This window comes from Alnus glutinosa, chromosome 13 (assembly GCF_958979055.1).
Source record: "Alnus glutinosa chromosome 13, dhAlnGlut1.1, whole genome shotgun sequence".
Taxonomy (NCBI): domain Eukaryota; kingdom Viridiplantae; phylum Streptophyta; class Magnoliopsida; order Fagales; family Betulaceae; genus Alnus; species Alnus glutinosa.
This window is the reverse complement of record NC_084898.1, coordinates 7,874,463-7,896,994: the sequence shown is the minus strand read 5'-3', so window position 1 is coordinate 7,896,994 and position 22,532 is coordinate 7,874,463. Positions and strand designations below refer to the sequence as shown.

At 37.6% G+C, this 22,532-nt stretch overlaps 1 protein-coding gene across 1 annotated transcript; it reads right to left on the bottom strand.

Annotated features, from left to right (window-relative positions):
* Positions 1–4,215: 4,215 nt before the first annotated feature.
* On the bottom strand, positions 4,216–8,433 carry LOC133854770 (probable GABA transporter 2). The gene is made up of 7 exons (XM_062291043.1): positions 8,132–8,433; positions 7,688–7,918; positions 6,814–6,911; positions 6,291–6,477; positions 5,525–5,655; positions 4,975–5,211; positions 4,216–4,879 (listed from the first exon to the last, which is right to left on the bottom strand). Exons 1-7 carry the CDS (start codon positions 8,214–8,216, stop codon positions 4,490–4,492), a joined length of 1,359 nt encoding a protein of 452 aa, XP_062147027.1. The 5' UTR covers positions 8,217–8,433; the 3' UTR covers positions 4,216–4,489.
* Between the last annotated feature and the right edge of the window lie 14,099 nt (positions 8,434–22,532).

Sequence of the window (22,532 nt, the reverse complement as noted above, 5' to 3'; positions counted from 1 at the left end):
AGCTTTTCATTTCTTGATCAGCTTGCATTTATTGGAAAGATGGTTCCGCGTAGCATACTCTTCTATCTTATTGTAATAAATTAATAATGATAACTTAAAATATTAGAATATATATATATATATATATATATATATTTTATTGGAGGCAAGCCAAACTATTTTGTGAGTAGGGCGAGGTAGAATATTGTGGTTGAAAAATATGGTAATGGGAACGTGGGTTAGTAAATCAAATATTATAAGTTACACTTCTTCTTCAAAAAAAAAAAAATATATACATATATATATATATATATATATTATAAGTTACACCAAAAGCTTATTACTCTCATTAATGGGGGGGGTCTCAGCTGGCACATACCCGATCGAACTAAAAAGTCTTTAAGATTTAGGTTGAAACTTGAAAGCCTATTATTAGAGAACTTTATTATAATAAATAGGTATAGATAAATTAGTATAATAATATGATCATATGATCCTATAACATAAGTGCATAAATATATATATATATATATATATATATATATATATACCTTGTTCCTACTTTGCAGTTTATGACTGCTTCTTAATAAGGGCATCTACAGAAGATAATATTCCCTAATTTTTTATGGACCCACGACTTTATGTGTTAACTAATGATCTCTCTCTTTCTGACCATGAATGCATGGATAGAATTATGGACGAAACTAAAAGCTCTTGTTGGCAGAGTTAGGGGCAAAAAAATTTATTAATAAAGATTGATAAGTTAAATTTTTATTTTTCGATTTTAGAATTGAGGAGGATACCGGCCCTCTTAAATCCGTCACGGGATGGAACTCAAGTTATTTCTTTTCCAATATCTTTTAATGAGTCACATGATAATTATGCAAAGCTAGCTATAGCTATGTGTTATATAGATCGATGCTGGCAACAAATTATCCTTTTCTAGTTTAAACAAATATCTGATATATATGAGAAGATCGATCATAGGTTTTGCCCATTCCTTGATATATATTTCCCGACCTGTTAGCAGTACTCAATATATGCTTTATTTTATTAAACGTGCTTTTCCATGAGGCTCATGGCATAGGGAGAAGGGCTAATGAAGGAGGGAAGATATATGTAAACCACCCTTTAATTTTAGAACGTACATACTCTGCCCGATAAGGAAAAGAAAAGGATCCACGTGTTGAGATTTGTGCCAAGTGTTTGTCAAACCCAAAGTCAGGTTAATTTGGTGTTTTGACCTTTTCTTCTTTTAAACCACAAAATTTAAGGGCTCTAATCGTGTTTATAATTGTGTTCCCATTGCCTTTACCCTTTCCCCCACTTGGAATTTAAAAAAAATAAATAAATAAATATGTGTTCCCATTAGAATGTATAGGAGGAGGCCAGGTGTAAAATGTAACTAATTATAAATCATGTGATTGCTACATTTCGTGTAGACCTATTCCATTGCCTCCCCATTAATTATGTGTCTCTTTCTCTTTTAAGTCACAACACTTTTGGTCCTTTGGACCAATTGGATTAGATTCAATTGGATTGGATGTTCAAACATCAAAATTAATTTCTATTTTTCTTAGTAGGTTACCTTTTTTAGCACACCTCGTCTTACTTTATGTGCCACATCTTTGTCTTCTTTATCACATACTTTCGCTATAAACCCGTACAACTAATGTAATACAATATTAGATATTTATATTTTAATATTTTTTTCCGATGAATAAAAGCTTTTATTGAACAACACACAAGGTACATTTCAGAAAAAACAATCTGGAACACAAACCCAAACATGAAACAACAAAACCTGGAGGCCATAAATACAAGCCTAAACACCAACAATCAGACTGCTTCCTCAAAACATTAAAAAATAAAATAATAAAAAATAATAATAATAATAATAAAAAGAAGAAGAAAAAGAAGAAGAAGAAGAAGAACAATGTAGCACTATTGGCATTAGTAGCTGTGGTCGTAGGCCTAGAAGGCCGAACTACCTCAACTCTTTGTTTCTCTCTTTAAATCTATGACTCCTCCTCCTCCTCCTCTTTTCCTTTTATGCTCCGTTTGTTTCGACGTAAAATGATTTCCGTCGTAAAATGATTTCGACGAAATCATTTTCAGAAAAAATGATTTTCTCGAAAATATTTTTCGGTGTTTGGTTCGCACGAAAAAATTACGAAATGCAAAAATAAGAGTTTGGTAATCGTCGCCGGAATCCGGCAACGTCCGGTCGCCGTTGCCGGATTCCGACGAGAAAGTTTGACCAGATCCGACCTACTTGGCCGGAATCCAACGATATCCCGGCCGGAATTTGGTCTGCCGGTGCCGAATTCCGGTAACGGCAGAATTCCGGTGGCCTAATTCCGGCGCCGGCAGGTTTCTGGAGACTGGATGTTGTCGGACTCCAGCGCTGACTGGATCCTGATGACCAACAATTGCTAAATTTTAACGATCGGATATCAAACATGCGTGTAAGGACGAAGAGCTTAATTTCGGAAAACGATTTACGGTTTTAAAAATCGTAAATCGTTTTTCGAAAATTAAAGAAACTTTTACGGTCAAACCGAAAATGATTTTCGTTGACTGTTATTTTCGTCCCAACCAAATACCGAAAAATACCGAAATCATTTTCCAGAAATCATTTTACGCCGAAACAAACGAAGCATTAGTTCGATCTTCTTTCTTCTTCTTTCCTTGGGTTTCTTGATTACCTCTTTCTTCTTGGCTCGCCTATTTCACTTTAAATGTTTAGTCTGAATTCGTGTCTTGCCGACCAATGTAAACACGACTTATCATAGCCACCATGTTATGTCATACGATATGATAGTTATGTTACATTCTTACTGGTTTCCCATTAAAAACAAAATATGGTAGCACGTGGGATTCTTAGCAAGACGGTAATTGCAAAGCCAATATTCAATGTGGCAAATTGATTTAATAATCACTTGGTACTCTAATAATTGTGTTGTCATCATTCATTTTAATTTTTTAAATATTATCCATTGACGTGTAGCGTGACTTTCAAGGATATCCAGCAATTTGAGCAGCACATGAGAGAGTGCCTATATGTAATGAACTTTCCAGTTTCTAGGATATAGATGAAAAATGGATATGAAATTGGAATGGATCGGATAATGATGATCGAATGTGAAAGATGGATGATGAATAAGGAAGGGCAATTCGAGAAGCCCTAGAATTCTAATGGCTGATTTGAGAACAGCTAATCTCTAAAACACATTTTAATGAATAATCCTTAATTTTGATACTTAATACAATCGTCTCCTAAATCTTATATAGACTCAATTAATTACTATGGTCCTAATTCCTAATATTCAGCCCAACTGACTAATCAATTATAAACCCAAGCCCAAAGGCCCCTAACCTAATATTCCTTACACTATATGGAACCCATCTGTTCGAAGAGGTGGGCGAATAGTTCAAAATTATTTAGGCAAATCGATCCCACGTGAGCTCTCTCACAATATACTGCCCAAATCGCTGGGAATCTTAAATCAAGCATAACCCCCATTGAAAGCGTTTTTTCTGTGCATTAGGTATAGAATATCATCGCCAAACTTACTACAAACCCCATGAATATCGGAAGACAAAATTGCCTGATTTCCGAACAGCAGAACAACTAGACTACTTTGCAATAAGCCCAATTGCAAATCTCTATTGATTGATGGGGAGCTTAATTAGTTAGCCTAGGCCAATAAAAGGCCAAGTTTTCCTTTTCTTAAATTGGAATATATTATATATGTTTGGCTCTGACGTTTTGTTGGCAGTTGGTAATCCTAGGCCTTCACCTAAAGAGCAAAGTATCATCTATTAAAAAATAAATAAATAAATAAAGAGCAAAGTATTAGTTGTTAGGTGAGAGTACAACTTCAGCTTTATCAAATTCGATCAAAATGTTTCAAAAATACGTTATTTTGACCATAAAAAATCAAAATTACCTTTTGTTTTTATTTAAAAATCTAGGCCAACCACAAGACTAGCTTGATTTTACATTTATCTCTAATTTTTTTAAAAAATATTAGATTTTTTTTTTTTTTTTTTTTTGCAATGGTCAAAATGAGGATATTTTCAGAATATTTTGGTTAAATTTCATTTTTCATCCAACATAATGATCAACACTAACAGATGTAGCTAAATAATAACATATTGGCAGTTTGAAAGGTCACATCATGACACTTGTTAATTCATAGTGCTTCATAAAAAAATAACGGTTAGTTTAGGTTAGTTTAGGGGCTAAATAATATTTAACCCTAGACCAAGGTTACTTTTCTGGTGAAATTACAAATGCATCTGTAATTGATTTTACAGTATCAATGGTTAAGATGAATAATGGCTGAGTTATTCAATTTGTACGCAATTTTAGTTTCTTGTGAACTAAAAAGCATGCCCTTCCTTGATCCAATCTTGCACCACAGATTTCTCAATGCCAAGGGGGTTAATAACTCACTAACTCAGTGCATTTGAAAGCAAGAGTCCAGTGGGTTTCATTATGAGCTTAACCAACTACATCACTGCTAAAGAGCTTAAACTTGTTGGCATCAAGAACCAATTGCCTAATAGAAGAGAACGAGCCCATGATTCCTGTCCCTGTGAAGATGATGATAATAGAGATGTTAATCCAATAGGTGAGGGACAATTTTGCAGGCTTGTAAGTCATGTTGTAGAGAAGCATTGGGAGGATGAAATCCAGGGGGATGAAACCAATTGCTCCTACAACAGCACTAATGTCTCCAAAGAATGGAAGCATTGCTGCGAAAAACCCGCAGAAAATCATGTATAGTGTCCGGAGAATTAGCCGAGGAACAAGATTCCTTCTAGAAAACATCCCTTGTTTCACATCAGCTGATTGTTTCTCCATGATCTCATAAGCCACTTGAGAATAAACCTGTGTTATATTGGAGACATTTACCTCGATAAAACCTGAAATATTGGATGTGCAGAAAGCAGAGGAATTGATTGTCAAGTCATGTGCAAGCTTACCAGGCCAATGGCAAAGAGCTGAAGCAGAACAAAGATCACAGCAAGGCCAAGAACCCAGACTGGAGCCAAAGACGGTCCATCATCCGGCATCAGGCTGTTGAGAATGTTTGAATTAGATTTGTTTCCGAACAACCAGTATCCCGACGCTGCAGCCGAGTAGAAGGTGATAAAAATTACAGAGTAACACATCACAAGGCCTTTTACCATCTTCCCAGTTGCAGGTGGAGCAAGAGTTGCCTGTATTGATGGAGTACCAGAATTAAAATCAACAAGCATTGACAAACCATTGCCTGACTCTAATTCTTTGACTGTTGATATCATCTAAACAACCTACTTTACAACAACTATGTTAGATATGAATCAACACCTGCATTACCAGCATGTCCAATTATGCAGTTTAATTACTTAAAGCAACGAGATCATGCAGCCTAGTTGTTCCTAATTCATCATAGGTGCCACATAATGCTATAGAAAAAGAAAGCTTGAAATCTTACAACTAAAGGAAGGCTTCAGAGGAAACATAAAAGCTTTATTTAGAAGCTATAATTACTTGTATCTCAGGTAGTATCCCATTCCCAAAAATGGCAGCTAAAATTGATATTGAAGTAAAGGCACTGAAAACCCTTGTCAACTTTGAGGATTCCAAGGAGTATTCCCTTGAAGGGGCATTTTTTGAGGTACCTGCAGGAAAAATGGAAATTTTCTAATCAATAGAACAAATTAGACTAGCGTATTGAAAACAAGTTATTTTCCAAAATTTTAATAGGATAAGTGGGATAAGTGATAATTTAACCTGATATTAAAGTCAAAGGTACTAAGTTCAAACCCTGACTTCACAGTTTACCTCTCATTTCAATTAAATATTCCATGTGTTAGGCTCCACTTATTAAGAGGGAGTTTAAGTTCAAACGTGAGGGAAAGTATTAAAGTATTGATTAAATGATTAAATTTACTATTTCCTTCATTAACATGCGTAGCCTAATCTGCATTCTTGATTAGCTTAAACACTAGGTAAAGGTACTGCTTGAGCCTAGCCCTGGGAACATGACACAAATGGTAGCTACAATTCTCTAAAGATATCAAGTTGATGAAATAACCAGTCAACTTGGCTCAATCTAAAAACTTTTAAGTCTACAAATTTAGATCTAATTATGTAACTTCATAATCTGACAAGATTGCTGCAATCCAAGCAGGCAGAGATGATGGACACCTTAAAAGTCAGTTATAATTATCTTTCTTCATAATTGCAAATATAATGCATGACTAGTTGATATAAAGGAAGATTGGAATCCGGGTATGTTCATTTGGGTACTTACCTGCATAGATACAAGCACCAACCACGAGGAAAGTGTAGCCCAAGCTGAGAATCAGGGAACCCAGGTTGATGTGTCTGAGAGAGTGGAAGCTTGGAAGCTGAGAGAGAACTATCATTGCAAGTGTCACCATTGCTATGAACTCGTACAATTTCAGGGATCCATTGGGAAAAAGGTTCGAATACAAGATCTTTGACAGCCCAGAGAGAGAGAGAGAGAGAGAGAGAGAGAAATCAAAAGGGTCATTAGGAAACACCAAAAAGCACAAAAAGAAGTAAAATTTTGGATTAAAATTACATTCTTTTTGTCTTTTTCTCCAAATGTAATTATATTTTAGACCAAAATTAACCAGCAACAGACCTTGTGGGACAGTAATCATCCCATCTGTCATCTGATGATGGAAAATTTGAGAAAATGACAACCAAATCCAAAGAGCAGCTCTCACTTGCTGATAAACAGATAGACTAATAGAACTTATTAAAAAAAAAAAAAAAAAATCAAATAAATAAAGGTCTAGTAAACATACTTCGAGACATTGCCCTGCGAGCAAAATCGCTCCTATTCCAATTCCAGTGTTGATAGCGGTTTGGATGAATATTACAAAGTAAAACATCCATCCCGACCCTGGAAGAACAACAAACGAACAAAGTAAATGACTTCTTTTCTTTCAGTTTATGTATTCAAAGAAAATAAATAACAAATATCTTAAGAAAACTCACTTTGCTGAAAAAAAAAAATTGACTAAGATGTGAATCAGGTGCATCACATGACCACACGTCATTCAAATTGTCCGACATGATCCACACACGTGTGACTCAAATTGCCATTATATTCTTGTGTCAGATAAAAAAAAAAAAAAAAAAAAAAAAAAAAGAAAAGAAAAGGGAGAGAGACTCTCACGGCCAAATAGTGGATACAGCTCCATGGCTAGAGATTTACAGTCAATTTGGCAGTGGGTTTCCATGGTTAATTAGGAGAAGCTTTTTGGTTTTTTTTATTAAAAAAAAAAATCTAAAGCTATAATTGAATTTTTTTCACATCTAGTAGGAACATAATGGATAATTTCAGTTAAATATGAATCATATGATTACTTTCAATCTAAAATGATTTTATTTCAAAAAAAAATGAGTGGCTGAGATTTAATAATATATCTAAAATGATTTTACTTTCATTTTAGTAATGATATATGTTTTTAGTATTTTATTTTGATTTTACTTTCATTTTGGTGCCGGATCCAAAAAAATATATCAATACTAAAAACAAAATAAACAACGTCCCCCCCACGTTCACTAAACATTTACAACAAAGTCCACGCAAAAATCTCATAATTATTTGGGATTCGGGCCCGAGTTTAAATGCTTTCCAACCAACAAAAAGAAACAAAGCCAAGTGTTGGGTACCTAAGACGTCGGCGGCGAGTTCGCGGAATCGGATGTGGCGGCGACCATTTTTCTCACAGTGGTCGAGCACTTTGGACATGAGATAGTACGAGTAGAAGGTCACCGCGGCCATCACCGTCAAGCAGAAGAACCCTAGGCCCCAACCTAACCCTTTGAACGCGTAAGGCAAAGTCAGTATCGTCGGCCCGACTATGGCCGTCGTCAGATGATACCCCGCGTGCCACCATTCCCCTAAATCAAAATCATATTTTCATATTTATTCATAAATCACTTAGAAAATGTCAGAGAAAAGAAACAGATAGATATGATTTTATCCAAAGGATATATAATGCGCTAAACATTTGAACAGCTTAAATTCTGGTTTTTTTTTTTTTTTTTTTTTTTTTTTTTTTTTTTTTTTTTTTTTTTTTTTTTTGTCTGATTGTAAACTCTAAAACGCGGCACCTTTTGATTGGAGGGTGAAGACGGCTCCGGCGTCCTCTTCACGGCGGTTCTCGGGGAACGGGTCAACCTTCGGAGGTTCCGCCATTGATATTGGGCGAGAGAGGGGTGCGCGCGCAGGATAAGGATGGCCGGCAATTGTGTATCAAGAGCGCATGTTAGTTGTAGGCGAAGGAGGAGATCGAAAATAAGCTAAAGTGCGCTGGGAGGTGCCCTCTACCGTGCCGCCTAGAGACATCTTTATATATACAATACAAATGCAAAGCATCACATTCTCCATCGATCTCCTTCTGACTGTTGAGAATTGAATTGATCGAGCTGGAGACTCTGTGTGAATGGATCTTTGGGATATTTTGTGTAACGAAATTACAAGATTGTCCATCGGTTGTTGATTAAATTACTAATGTATTAATTTTCTTTTGTATATATAATATTATAATAGATCGAATAATAAGGTTGTGAGTTGCGCTACGGGATCCCTACAATTAGCTTCCAGTTTTTAATATTACACCCTTAATTCCTTTAACACTTTTAAATTTCCTTTTAAGAATTTATATATATATTCTTTTTTTTTCTAACTTTTTTTTTTTTTTTTAATTTTTGTGTAAAATTCATGTATTTTTTCTAAGTTCAAACTATCACCTAATTGACAATGTTTTTTCAATTTGAATAATGTCCCCCAAAGTATAAACTCCAAAATATCACATACAAGAAACCATGAAGACATTGGATCTCCTATATCAAAAAAATCATCATCATCGTTACCTACTATTAATGACAAATAAAAAATCAACTTATGCTATGTTTGTTTCGGCGTAAAATGATTTCGGCATTTTTCAGTTTTTGGTAAGGGCGAAAATTATAGTCAACTAGAAAATGATTTCTGTTTGACAAAAAATGCTTAATAAATTTCGGAAAATGATTTACGCTTTTAAATCATTTTCCAAAGATGCCAGGCGCATTCGACTCCTTTTAAACAACACAGTCGACCTTCACGTTCAAGCAGTCGTCCATCACTGAAATCTTGCCAGTACCGAAATCCGATAATATCCAGTCAATGTCGTCGGAATCCAGTGACGAAATCTGGGGACCAGATTCTGGCGACTATTTTGATCGTATTCATGCCATCTGGCCGGAAAGGCCGAATTCTGGCCAGATTCTAGTGGTTCTGGCAGGATTCCGACCAGTAGGCCGGAGTCCGGCAGTTTTGGCCAGAATCCGGTCACTTTCGCCAAAATCCGGCCAACCCAGACTTCGACGAAACTGTCCGAATTCAGGCTATAGTAGCCGAAATTCGATAAAACTGGCCTGAATTCTATCGGTCAGTGACGGAATCTCGTCACCGGTGATTTTTATATTATTTTACATTAATATTTATATGTTTTGAATAAAAATTGATTTTTATAAGTTAATATGATTGAATAAAAATATAAAAAAAAATATATGTGATTTTTCGTAAGCTCCAAACACTGAAAAATGTTTTCGGCGAAAATATTTTTCAGAAAAATGACTTCCTTGAAACCATTTTACGACAAAAATCATTTTACGTCGAAACAAACGAAGCATTACAATTACTTCCATAGTCCTCATTCAAGGCAAAATCTAACCCTACCACCATGCCAAATCATGCCTAAAACAAGAATCATTAAATTGAAAATTCCTTTAACCAAAAGAAAATATATCAATTCGAATATACAAAATAACAATAAATCACGCAGATAAAAAAAAAAAAGTCACGATCAATTCAAATTCAACTCCAATGAACAAAACCCAAAGCGTCCGAATTTCAAGAAAACCAAACACAACTCATAGGATCCTCATAATATTTTCCTACCAACAACGCATTTAAAAAATTAAAAAAAAAAAAAAAAAAACGGCCTAGAAACGGACGCGAATTTGAGCAACAAAACAGAAGAAACCAAATCAAAATCTCAAACCAATGCTGAAGAGTATCTATGCAAATACCGAGTGAACCTCGTCGAGTCTGAATTTCTGCAAGTAGAAGAGTTCGGGTTGGGTTCCTCATCAGTCCTCCAAATCTTGAGTTCTTTCTCTAACGCCATGATCCGGTATTATTCTGAAACGCAAACGAAAAGACAAGAAATAACCCAAATCGAAGAGAAAAGTATACCTTGTTCGTTAAGAACAATAGCTTCTCTCTTCAGCGATTGCGGAAGTGGAATTGATTTTTAGCCCTTTATCTCTGTCTCGCTCAACCAAAGACACCGAATTTTTTTGGCCGAAAATCCGCAGTTATCTGGTAGAGTTGTTAGAACGTATCGTCCTTTCTGCATTTCTCTCAATTTTTGCTGGATTTCCGCGGTAATCTGATATGATGCATTCGGTAGAAGATATTGGCCTTCGGTATGGTTGGTGTCAGGAAAAATGAAAACCTATTTTCTGTCCACAAGAAAGAAGCGGCTGGAAGAGTCCGTTTGGGTTTGCGATTTCAGAAACTGCGATTTAAAAATAGCGATTTTAAAATGTGCGATTTAAAAAAGTGATTTTTAAAAACGCAGTTAAGCGTTTTGCAAAATTGCAGTTTGATCTTTAAAATCGCAGGTTAACCTTTTAAAATACTGCGTTTTTAAAAAAGCACATCATTGCATGCGATTTGAATAAGCACTTTTCTGCGTTTTCAAATCATAATTTTTTAAAAATGCAGTTTTTAAACGGTTCATTTTTTGCGATTTGGTTTAAAATCGCACTTTTTCACTACGAAATCGCAATCTCAAAGGCACCCGAGGAAAAAGAATGAAAAGGGGTGAAATACCTAAAAAACCTGTAAAATATATTATCCATGTGAAAACCAACAAGGGTAAGCCAGTAAACTCGTGCGGTACAAAAAAAATTTGCCCAAAAAAGGGGAAAAACATAAAACTAAATCACAAAGTAAAAGACAAAAACATCCCTTAAAAAAAGTCGACTCTTCACAAACTTAAAGGGGCCAAGAGTAATTTACTATAAAAAGACAAAAATACCCAGGAAATTCCTTAGCCAACGTAAAGGTAAAAAGGGGCAACATAGTAATTTTAAAATTTAAAGAAATGCCAAAAGACAAAAATAACCCTGCCTGATTTACCTTCAATGAAGAAAGAAGAAGAGCAAAACTAAAAATTCATATAAAGAAAGACAAAAATAACCTTACCTTATTTAACTCCATTGAAGAAAGAAGAAGGGTAGAACCAAAAATCACCCTATCAAATAAAAAGCATCAAATAAAAGAAATTACTGTGCAAACCCATCACCACTTTTTATATTACTCTAAAGTAAAGATAAAATAAAAATTAGGGTTAAACACATTTTTAGTTCCTGAGTTTTGACAACTTTATTTTTTAGTCCCTGAGTTTTGACAACTTTATTTTTTAGTCCCTGAGTTTCAATTCGCATCACAGATGATACCTAAATTTTGGGAAATAACCAAATAAGTACCTCGGTTAACTTCTCCGTCCAAAAACTAATGGCTCGCCACGTCACTGACACTTAGCACCACTGGAATGTCGACACCTGTCCAGTGAAACACGTCAGCATCCACTTAATTTCCAAATCACCCAAACACCTCCACATCACACACCCACGTCATTTGTTTATTTTGGGGGGAAAACTATTTTCTGCAATTTAAGAAACTCAAAAAAAAAACTGAAACTCAAATATTTCAAACAAAAAAACTTAAATCATTTCATCGTTAATCTGAGAAAGAAATCAAAATCCCTAAAATGAACTTGTGAAGTGAAGAAGTGAAGAACCCTAATCCCTAAAATCCCCCTCGACCGACTCTCTCTCGACCGGCCGACTCCCTCTCGGACTCCCGGACTCTCGCTCGATTTCTCTCCCGTCGACTCCACTGAACCGGCCGACTCCCTCCCGGACGTCGAAGAAGGGGGATTTCACCTAACCTCGGCCGGACGTCGAAGACAGTGGATTTCGCTCGCTCATCAAGTCGGCACATTCCGAGGTATTTTGCCCATTTTTGTGTTTTTAGAAGTTTTTTTCGTGTTATATATATGGATTGTGTATTGTGATTGTCGGTTGAATCTTTGTTTTGGTTTTTGGAACAAATGCTTGTCGGTTGTTGGGCAAAGTGATGAGGTTATAAAAATCGAAACTTTCGGTTGTTGTGGGTGTATCCCGAGTTGGGTAGGGCCTGACCATCGTCACGTGTTTTTATCTTTTGTTGGGTAAAGAAAACCAACAACCAGTTTGGTTGGGTTGTTGTCCAGCACATTGCATTTTAGAATGTATTACTTTATTGCATATATGTCTTTATCTGTTTACTGTGTTTGTGGTTGCACATGTTTGCCAAGAGGGTCCCAACTGTGCAAAAAGGACAATAAAGTACAAAAAGCACTATACATCCTGTCTAAGAAGCATCTGCAATGTGAGAACTATTGATTGACGCATACAACTCCAATGGTGTTGTTCACAAGGTTATCAATATTTTCTGCTTTAGCTTTATAAAACATCTGCTTGACAACCAAGCCTCCAATGCTGCAGACAAGAGAAAGTCAATCTATTAAAAATAGATATGCACACGAACACACACACCAAATATAAACTCATGCTGTGAACAAACAGAAGCAAAATTTAAATTCATATTCACTCTAGAAGTCATATAACTTTTACCAATTACAGGATTAGTTCTTTTTTTTTTTTAATTCTTCACCATTTTCTTTTGTTGGAAAGGGGGAAGGAAGGGGGCTGGGTACCAAAAGCTTTATGCCAGACACATGTTACATACATCCTCACATCACTTAAAGGCTTGTTAATAAGTTGACGATGCATCCAAATGATCATATCAAATACCAATGACTTATTAAAATAAAAATAAAAGAAGAAATTTACCAAGACCATACAATAAGACCAAGCAAAAACATGAATGCATGCATGTTGGCATGAACACACACAATCTCTTCTCTAATACAACTATAAAAACCTGTGAACACACACAATCTCTTCTTTACTTATATTCATCTTCCAAATCATATCTAATTTTATGTTCTCTGTTTTTTACATTTTACATACTTTCTTTGCTCATCTCTTTGCTAGTTAATTTTACAGTTTTTATTGCTAGAGTGTGACGATCATTTTTTGTTTAAGTCACAGGGTGCAGAAGATGTCATATCCAACATTTGACCTACTTGTTTACCATAATGGGTCACTATCTGGACACGGGATGGCCTATATTGGCGGAGACATTCTGACAATCGCCGGTATAGATGCATCCCAGTTCAAGTTTGGAGATTTGACAAACATTTTGGAGTGCTACCTGCAATATGAATACAACAACATACCCAAAATGTACTACAAGTTTGATGATGAGACCAACGAGCAAATACACGGTCTTACCAAAGATAGTGATTTCATTACTCTAAAAGAAGGGCTGTTGAATAGTGGCAGGACAAAGCTACATGTTTTTGTGGATCATGAAGAACCTCTTCCAATTGAAGTGGTAAACCCTGTTTTGTTTTTGACCCAGTCTCTTCCAGAAGTGCCAGCAGTGCAACAGACACCCCAAGAGCCAGCAGCAGTGCAACATCCATCACAGCAGCCAAGGAAACGGCCAGCCGAGCGGCCAAGGAAACGGCCAGCCGGACGGCCTAGGAAACGGCCAGCTGGGCGACCAAGGAAACAGAGGGATGAGGAGGAGCAGGAGGAGGACGAGGAGGACATCGAGTTGAGTGATTTTGAGTTGATTGATGGCGAGGAGGAGGACATGTTTGTAGGGAAGGAAAAGGATGTCCTACGCGAACCGAATGATGATATAAATACCTGGTTTCAGACTTGGGATAAAGATTCCAACACGGGAATTGGAGTCGATGCAGCAAATGACCCGGACGCGGATTCATATGACAGTGAGTACTTTGACAGTCTAGACAATGGTGAAGAAGACAATGAAGGGTCAACTGTAAAGCGTAAGAGAAGGTATCCCGAGTGGAAGAAAAAGCGGGACTGGAGTCAGACAGTGGAATTAAGTGTAGGGTTGAGGTTTACGAACCCGAAAGAATTTAAAGAAACATTGCAACTATTCACAGTGCAAAATAACTTTGATTACAAGTATGTGCATAACGACAAAAAACGGGTAACCGCCCACTGCAAATCGTTATGTCACTAAAAAATACATGCCTCCTGGACGCCATATAGAAAGTATTTTCAGATCAAGACTCTCCATGATGAGCATAACTGTGGCAGTGATTACTACAACAAGAAGACAACTATCAGGTGGGCTACAAATCGATATGTAGAGATTTTTCGAGACCAAAGAAGCTTTAAGGCTAGGGCGTTGAGGGAAATGATACGCCGAGAGTACAACGTGCAGATGACAATATTGAGTTGCCATCATGCAAAGAAGATGGCAATCGAAATCCTCGATGGAAGAGATGGTGAACAATATTGTCACACCCGAGAGTATTGCAATGCATTGCGGAAGTGGAATCCCGGTAGCTCGACTTACATCCAAAGGGACGGAGTGTTCTTCCAGAAGATGTATGTTTCTTTGACGGCATGTAAAGAAGGATTCTTGGCAGGATGTAGGCCGATGATATATGTTGATGCATGTTTCATTAAGACGAAATGGGGTGGGCAGTTGCATGCCGCAATCGGCCGTGACGGTAATGATGACATATATCCTATTGCATTTGCGGTATGCAAGACCGAGAACAAGGAGACATGGACATGGTTCTTGGTCCAACTGTTGGAGGATATTGGGCTTCCGCGGGAGCATATGTGGTCGTTCATGTCGGACCGACAGAAGGTAATATCTAATACAATTATCGTATGGTCATTTTTATTTTAATAACATTTGTTTGATATTTATTTTATTATTTACATAGGGACTAATCGATGCTCTGGAGGATCTAATGCCCGGCCTTGAGCATCGTTATTGTGTTAGGCACCTGCATGCAAACATGAAGGGGAAGGGATGGAAGGGGAAGGAGTTCAAGGACGCGTTATAGGGTGCAGCTAGGGCACCCAATGAAGTCCAATTTAAGTACTACCTCTCTGTCATTGGAGGTATGGACAAAAAAGCTCTCGAGTACATTGAAGGGGTTGACCCAAAAATGTGGGCAAGGCACGCATTTCGAACCACCAGCTGCAGCGACATCTTGCTAAATAACGTCGCCGAGAGCTTCAATGCTTGGGTGTTAGAAGCAAGAGGCCAGCCGATACTAACTTGTTTCGAGACTATACGGCGGCAGATTATGAACCGATTCAGTCAAAAAAATGATGGGGCAGCAACGACACCGAATGTAATTTGTCCAAAGATTGTGAAGAAGTTGGAGAGAAACAAGTTAGAGGCGAAGAACTATATTTGCCGGTGGAGCAATCAGATGCAGTTTGAGGTCGATAGTGCCCATAAGTCTCGGCGGGTGGTGGATCTTCAAGGAAGAACATGTGGCTGTGGGGGGTGACAACTTAATGGTATTCCTTGTCCACATGCAGTTTGTGCAATATATCTCAATAAAGGAAAACCCGAGACTTATGTCAGCCATTGGTACATGATGGATACGTACAGAAAGTCCTATGCCTCCAGGATTAGTCCTATGCCTGGCCCGGATGAGTGGCCTGTCGCTGAGGGTGTGGAACCTATAGAACCACCGCAGCCAAGGAAATAGCGTGGGAGACCCAAAAAACAGAGGAAAAGAGGAGTTGATGAGCAGCTAGACGAGAGCATCAAAGTGAGTCGCAAGGGATACAATGTGCGGTGTGGAAATTGTGGTGAAAAGGGGCACAATGCTAGGAGTTGCCGTGAACCCGACAACCCGAATAGGAAGAAGTATCCCAAACAGCCTAGGAAATCGAAGGTAGATATTTTTGGTCGAATAACTATATTTCTATTTACTGGTTCAATGACTATATTTCTGTAACTAATGTGTTTGTCAAATATGGGCAGGGAAGCACATCAAGGGCAGGGCCATCAGGTGCAAGCCCATCTGCCCCTGCATGCCCACCTACCCCTGCAGGCCCACCTACCCCTGCAGGTCCATTAGGTGCAGGCCCATCTGCCCCTGCAGGCCCACCTACCCCTGCAGGTCCATTAGGTGCATGCCCATCTGCCCCTGCAGGTCCATCAGGTCAACCGGCAAGGACACCTCGAAGACGAAGCATACCTCAAGGAACAAGCATACGTTGAAGACCAAAAGAAAGGAGAATGTCTTCCGTGTACAAGAAGCAACCAAAGTTGGCCACATACTATTTTTTTTTTGTTACCCTATGTGGGCTGGTTAATTGTTTTTTAAATACATGTTGATTGACCTATCTCTTGGTTGGGTTGCAGCAAGGTGAATCACAACCAATTCAAATAGATTGATGTACAAGACAAAGACAAGACACATTTTGTGTTAATAGATGCTTGTATCCGAGTTGTGGATGCCCGTGAGTATTGTTAATGTATTGTGTTACCCTACTGGGTGTTCATGTGATGTGCACATATTTTGTGTTGTATTGATATTTTGCAAAAATGGCTGTTGATGTACATATTTGTACATGTTTGATTATTGGATGCACATATTGTTAATGTATTTTGTTACGCTACTGGATGTGTACTGGTTATTGATGTAACTATTTGCACATATATCCTATTGCATTTATTTGTAATCAAGGCACAGGTTGCTCGTGATACATATTAAAACCCATACGTAGGTATTATATGTGATACTTATCTAAAACCTAGGTACCTACTTTGATATAACCGGAAACATGAGGTACTCTCTGTGATACTGCCTGAAGGGCAATGGAATAAATTGTTTGGACCCAAAATTTAAGCACAACGTGTACATTTGTTGAGCAATTGCAGCATGAAAGGATATTGTTTGTGTTTTACATTAAAAACATGTTAAAACTCATACGGAGGTACTATATGTGATACTTATCTAAAACCTAGGTACCTACTTTGATATAACTGGAAACATGAGGTGCTCTCTGTGATACTGCCTGAAGGGCAATGGAATAAATTGTTTGGACCCAAAATTTGAGCACAGTGTGTACATTTGTTGACCAATTGCAGCATGAAAGGATATTGTTTGTGTTTTACATTAAAAACTTATTAAAACCCATACAGAGGTACTATATGTGATACTTATGTAAAACCTAGGTAACTACTATGATATAAATGGAAACATGAGGTACTCTCTATGATATTGCCTGAAGGGCAATGGAATAAATTATTTAGATCCAAAATTTGAGCACAAAGTGTACATTTGTTGACAATTGCAGCATGAAGGGATATTGTTTGACATAATATATTAACAATATTTCTCCAGCAGCTCCATCCATAAAACTTACATACTTATCATAAATATACAAAATACATATCCAAACTACATAATCTACAATTCATATCTCAAACTACATTTCATTTCATAAGTGCAACACAAGCAATCAACAGAATTGTAAACCATGAGAAGAACAAAGCATACATCAAAAATTTCTCTCTTGTCCTATAGCTGTCATTTTCCTTCTCTAGACACCTGATGATTTCCATTTGTTTATCATCCCACTTCTGTGATTGCCTAACTCTTTCCATGCAACTGACATTTTCATTCTCCAAATCTTTAACCCTTGCTACCAAAGTACCATTTGCATCCTCTACTTCGTTAAGCTTCTTGGTAATCTCATCTAAGACCTCCACACCCATTGCACAAGTTGGCTTGTCCAGCCATTTGAAAAATTTGCATGCAGCTTTTGTCTGCATGTTGAAGTATAGCATTCAGTCAGCAAAAACTCACGACCGACTATCTATAATTATAACAAAATGCTTACTCTTGAGTTGTAAGTGGCGCAACCCCAAAATCTTCTTCCAGGGTTTTTCCTAGTCCACGAGGTCTTCAATGGGGCTGGTAAATCGCAGAAACAGAAATAGGATATGTCAACACGGCCCACTGAGGACGATCCAGATGATGACTTCAAGGAACGGACAACACAAAACACATAACAAACAAAAAATTGTCTAAATCTTCAAACGGAAATTAAGGAAAAAATTAAAAAAATTACAAATTTTTTAAAAAAATTTGAGCCTAAGAACCGACCTTGTCTACACCACAGGAAACTTCCTTCCCTTTGGAATCTCGTGTACGACAAGAAGCCATCAACTTTTATCCACCCACAACAACCGAAAGTTTCGGTTTTTATAACCTCATCACTTTGCCCAACAACCGACAAGCATTTGTTCCAAAAACCAAAACAAAGATTCAACCGACAATCACAATACACAATCCATATATATATAGCACGAAACAAACTTCTAAAAACACAAAAATGGGCAAAATACCTCGGAATGTGCCGACTTGATGAGCGAGTGAAATCCACTTTCTTCGACGTCCAGCCGAGGTTAGGTGAAATCCCCCTTCTTCGACGTCCGAGAGGGAGTCGACCGGTTCAGTGGAGTCGACGGGAGAGAAATCGAGCGAGAGTCCGGGAGTCCGGGAAGTAGTCGGCCGGTCGAGAGAGAGTCGGTCGAGGGGGATTTTAGGGATTAGGGTTCTTCACTTCTTCACTTCACAAGTTCATTTTAGGGATTTTGATTTCTTTCTCAGATTAACGATGAAATGATTTAAGTTTTTTTGTTTGAAATATTTGAGTTTCAGTTTTTTTTTTGAGTTTCTTAAATTGCAGAAAATAGTTTTCCCCCCAAAATAAACAAATGACGTGGGTGTGTGATGTGGAGGTGTTTGGGTGATTTGGAAATTAAGTGGATGCTGACGTGTTTCACTGGACAGGTGTCGACATTCCAGTGGTGCTAAGTGTCAGTAACGTGGCGAGCCGTTAGTTTTTGGACGGAGAAGTTAACCGAGGTACTTATTTGGTCATTTCCCAAAATTTAGGTATCATCTGTGATGCGAATTGAAACTCAGAGACTAAAAAATAAAGTTGTCAAAACTCAGGGACTAAAAAGGTGTTTAACCCTAAAAATTATTCATTTATATTTGTTTATAATATTAAACAATATTTTAATTATTATTTCACACTAATTTTCATAACTCCAATCATTTTACGTAACTTTTCATACTTAAAATCATTCTCTGCTATGGATATCCGTGAAAGAATAATCTCATACAACTCTCACTCAAACACAATTTTAAATACAATTTAAATTTTACTCATCACCCAAACACCTTTTATTTGCCTTGAAACTCGCACACCAAATAATAATTGAATTCTAATTTCAAAAATTAAACACCAAAACGCATCATTAATTATTAAATTCATCATTTCTTATCGACTTAGGTTAATTAAGTTTCTCATTTGTTAAGGCTGAAGTACCTCAAATATTTGTTTCTCTCTTTAAATCTATGGCTCCCTCCTCCCCCTCCTCCTCTTTTTAGTTAAGTCTTCTTTCTTCTTCTTCCGTTGGGTTTCTTGATTTCCTCTTTCTTCTTGGCTCGCCTATTTTGCTTTCAATGTTTTAGTCTCAATTCGTGTCTAACCGACCAATGTAAACAGGACCTATCATAGCCATCATGTTATGTCATTGTCATACAATATGATAGTTATGTTAAATTTGTTATGGGTTTTTCTAGGATCTGTGTATATTTTGAAATTTTTGTATGGAAATACGATTGGAATGATGAATTATGGATTGGAGATGAGAGATGAGAGATTAAGAAAATAAGAACAAGATAACTGGGCTATTCGAGATGTCCGGGTCTCCAAGCTGATTTGAGAACAATTTTACTGAAGGAACCAATTTTCGTATATTTCTTTTCATGCCTTTCTTTATGGTCTTGGTTCCCATTTTATAGACTCTAAACAACTAACCGAAAGCATTTTCTAAAAGGCATATCCTAACTAATTCTCCTATTTACCCCTATGCTATATTCCTTACAAATTCTCCTATTAACCCCTATGTTATATCAATTACATTAAAATTCTTACTAGTTTCCCATTAAAAACAAAATATGGTAACACGTGGGATTCTTAACAAGACGATAAATGCAAAGCCAATATTCGACGTGGCAAATTTAATTAATGACTTAGTACTCTAATAATTGTGTTGTCATCATTCATTTTAATTTTATAAATTTAATCCATTGATGTGTAGCGTAACTTTCACGGACACGGACAAGAATATCTAGTAATTTGAGCAGCATATGTGAGAGTGCCTATGTGGGACCCATCTGTTCGAGGAGGTGGGCGATGTAACAGTCAAATTGACTGTTTAGGTGTTTAATGAGAATTATAGAAGAAAATGGAAAGAGAGATGAATGGAAGATCAAAGGAAATATAAATCTGTATTGAAATAGCAGAATTCGAGATCGCTACTCTCCATGTTCTTGGCACTTCGAGGGGCCAAGGAACCTCCAAACAATCCAAAGGATTACAATCAATTTCGATGCCTCTCCCTCTCATCTAGCTTCCCTTTTATAGAGCCTAACCTCATGGCTCATACCCGCCTAACCATCAGCTAACAACATCTAAACAGAGCTAACAGAAATACAAACAGAATATAATTGGAATCTTAACAGAATAGACGGCTAACTATATGCTGCATCTAACGGTACTGTTACATTACCCACCCCTTTTAAGCACCTTGCCCTCAAGGTGCAGATTGAACAAAACAAAAAATGTAAGCCCTCATTGCCCATAAGATGCAGCACGCCATATGCAAAAGCAACCCATTAAATCTGCAACCAAAAGACTCTGGCAGCTACTTCCTCCTCTAGACTCAATTGCACGACTTTGACACCAATGTTTTCTTGTAACCGCATATTGGATTGGAATGTTGCTTCCCTATTTCTTCTTCCTTGTGCTGGTAGTACTCGTTCCCCTCCTGGATCAAAAACCCCGTAGTCACACCCTAGGAAATATACACTATTAATCATCCCTACAGATTTGGGGATGCAGCACTCCACTTGACCGGCTGATTGGAGCCAAATGTAACTCTCCTCCTCTATTGCATTCCAAGCCCCATTTCCCATGCCAGCTTCCTTTTCTAGGCTTCCCTTATCACGGGCTCCATCTTTATGAACACTCCACGGTATGATTGAGCTCGGGTGTACCAACGTGCGTCTAAAAAAAATAACATAAAATGCAGTAAGCCAGAAATTCCTCTGAAAGTCTCTAGTGCGTTGATAGTTGTCCTCCACTGTTTCATATTTACTTAACATTTCACTAACCAAGGTTGGCAAGGCACGTGAGATTGTCTCCTTCAAGAAAAATTTACTCTTCCCAAAAGCCAAGACAATAGCTGTACAAGTTGACTCTGAATTCAACTCTCCACTTCCATTTTCAATGTAGAGAACACAGCTGGCACTCCATGAAAGAGCACATCTGGCACTCCATGGAAAAGGTGAATCAAGGTTGTGCCACGTTTTTCCTTGAGAATGTTGAAAAGACCCATCAATATCATTTACACCGACACTCAGCTTTGAGCTCACCATCTGAACGATGGCTCCTTGAAGATCACGGCGTCTGTCCTTCCAACGCCATCGGTGCCACAAGTCAAACACAACCATTGTAGAGAGGCTTGCTCGCATGGCAGAAGAGAATCTGCCGTTACTCACTTCTTCGCCAACAACAACGTACCTTAGTGGCTCGGAAGTTTCTTCAAGCTTCCTATCCTCCACGTCAAGCTCAAACTTAATTCTAAACTCCTCTTCATGTTGTATCCAATAATGACCATTCCCGGAATCTTGATGACCATCTTTAGAGGCAACTGGAAAAGAAACTGATTCAGCAGTCTCTAAGTGAAGCCTTTGCAGCTTGAGACCACCGGCAGCATGTGATACCACCTCTCTCCATCGCCATTTGTGCTTCAGCAGCACAAAATCCTCTCCAATCTCATCCCGCCTTTTATAATGAAGCTTCTCTGCACATCTTTCACAAGTTACCAACTGCCCAAGGTTTTGTTTGTTTTCTCCAGCTTTAGAATAAGAAATTTTTTTCTCGTAACTTGTTAAGCCATCCATGAAGACGTCTTTGTCCAGCTCAAAACGACACCGTGCATCTTTTTCTTCTTCCCCTTGCTTCCACTTCCATCTATGCTTCCGAACCACCAATTCCAACTCTCCCGGCCTTTCATCAAACACGTGCTGCTCATTGATATCACCATCCACCAGAATTGGAAATGGCTTACCTAAGAAAGATTCTGATTCTTTCGGTTGAGGAATTTCATCAAGCAGGTGATAGGCATCTCCAACCGCATTTATGGCTTCTCCACCTTTCTTCTCCTCTTCTCCTTTCTCGTGGTAGGTAGTTGCAACAGGATCTGTTTCTGATTCGAGAATTGCTGTGTGTGTTGTGCCTTCATCCGAATCTGTTTCTGGAGAAATTTTTTCAGTCTTCTCCTCTTCTTCGGTCTTGAATTCCTCTTGGTTTTCTACCTCCTTAGGAACTAAATCTGTTAATTGCTTCTCCACTAGAGATTCTGAACATTTTGGTTGGGAAATCTCATCGAACAGAAGGTAAG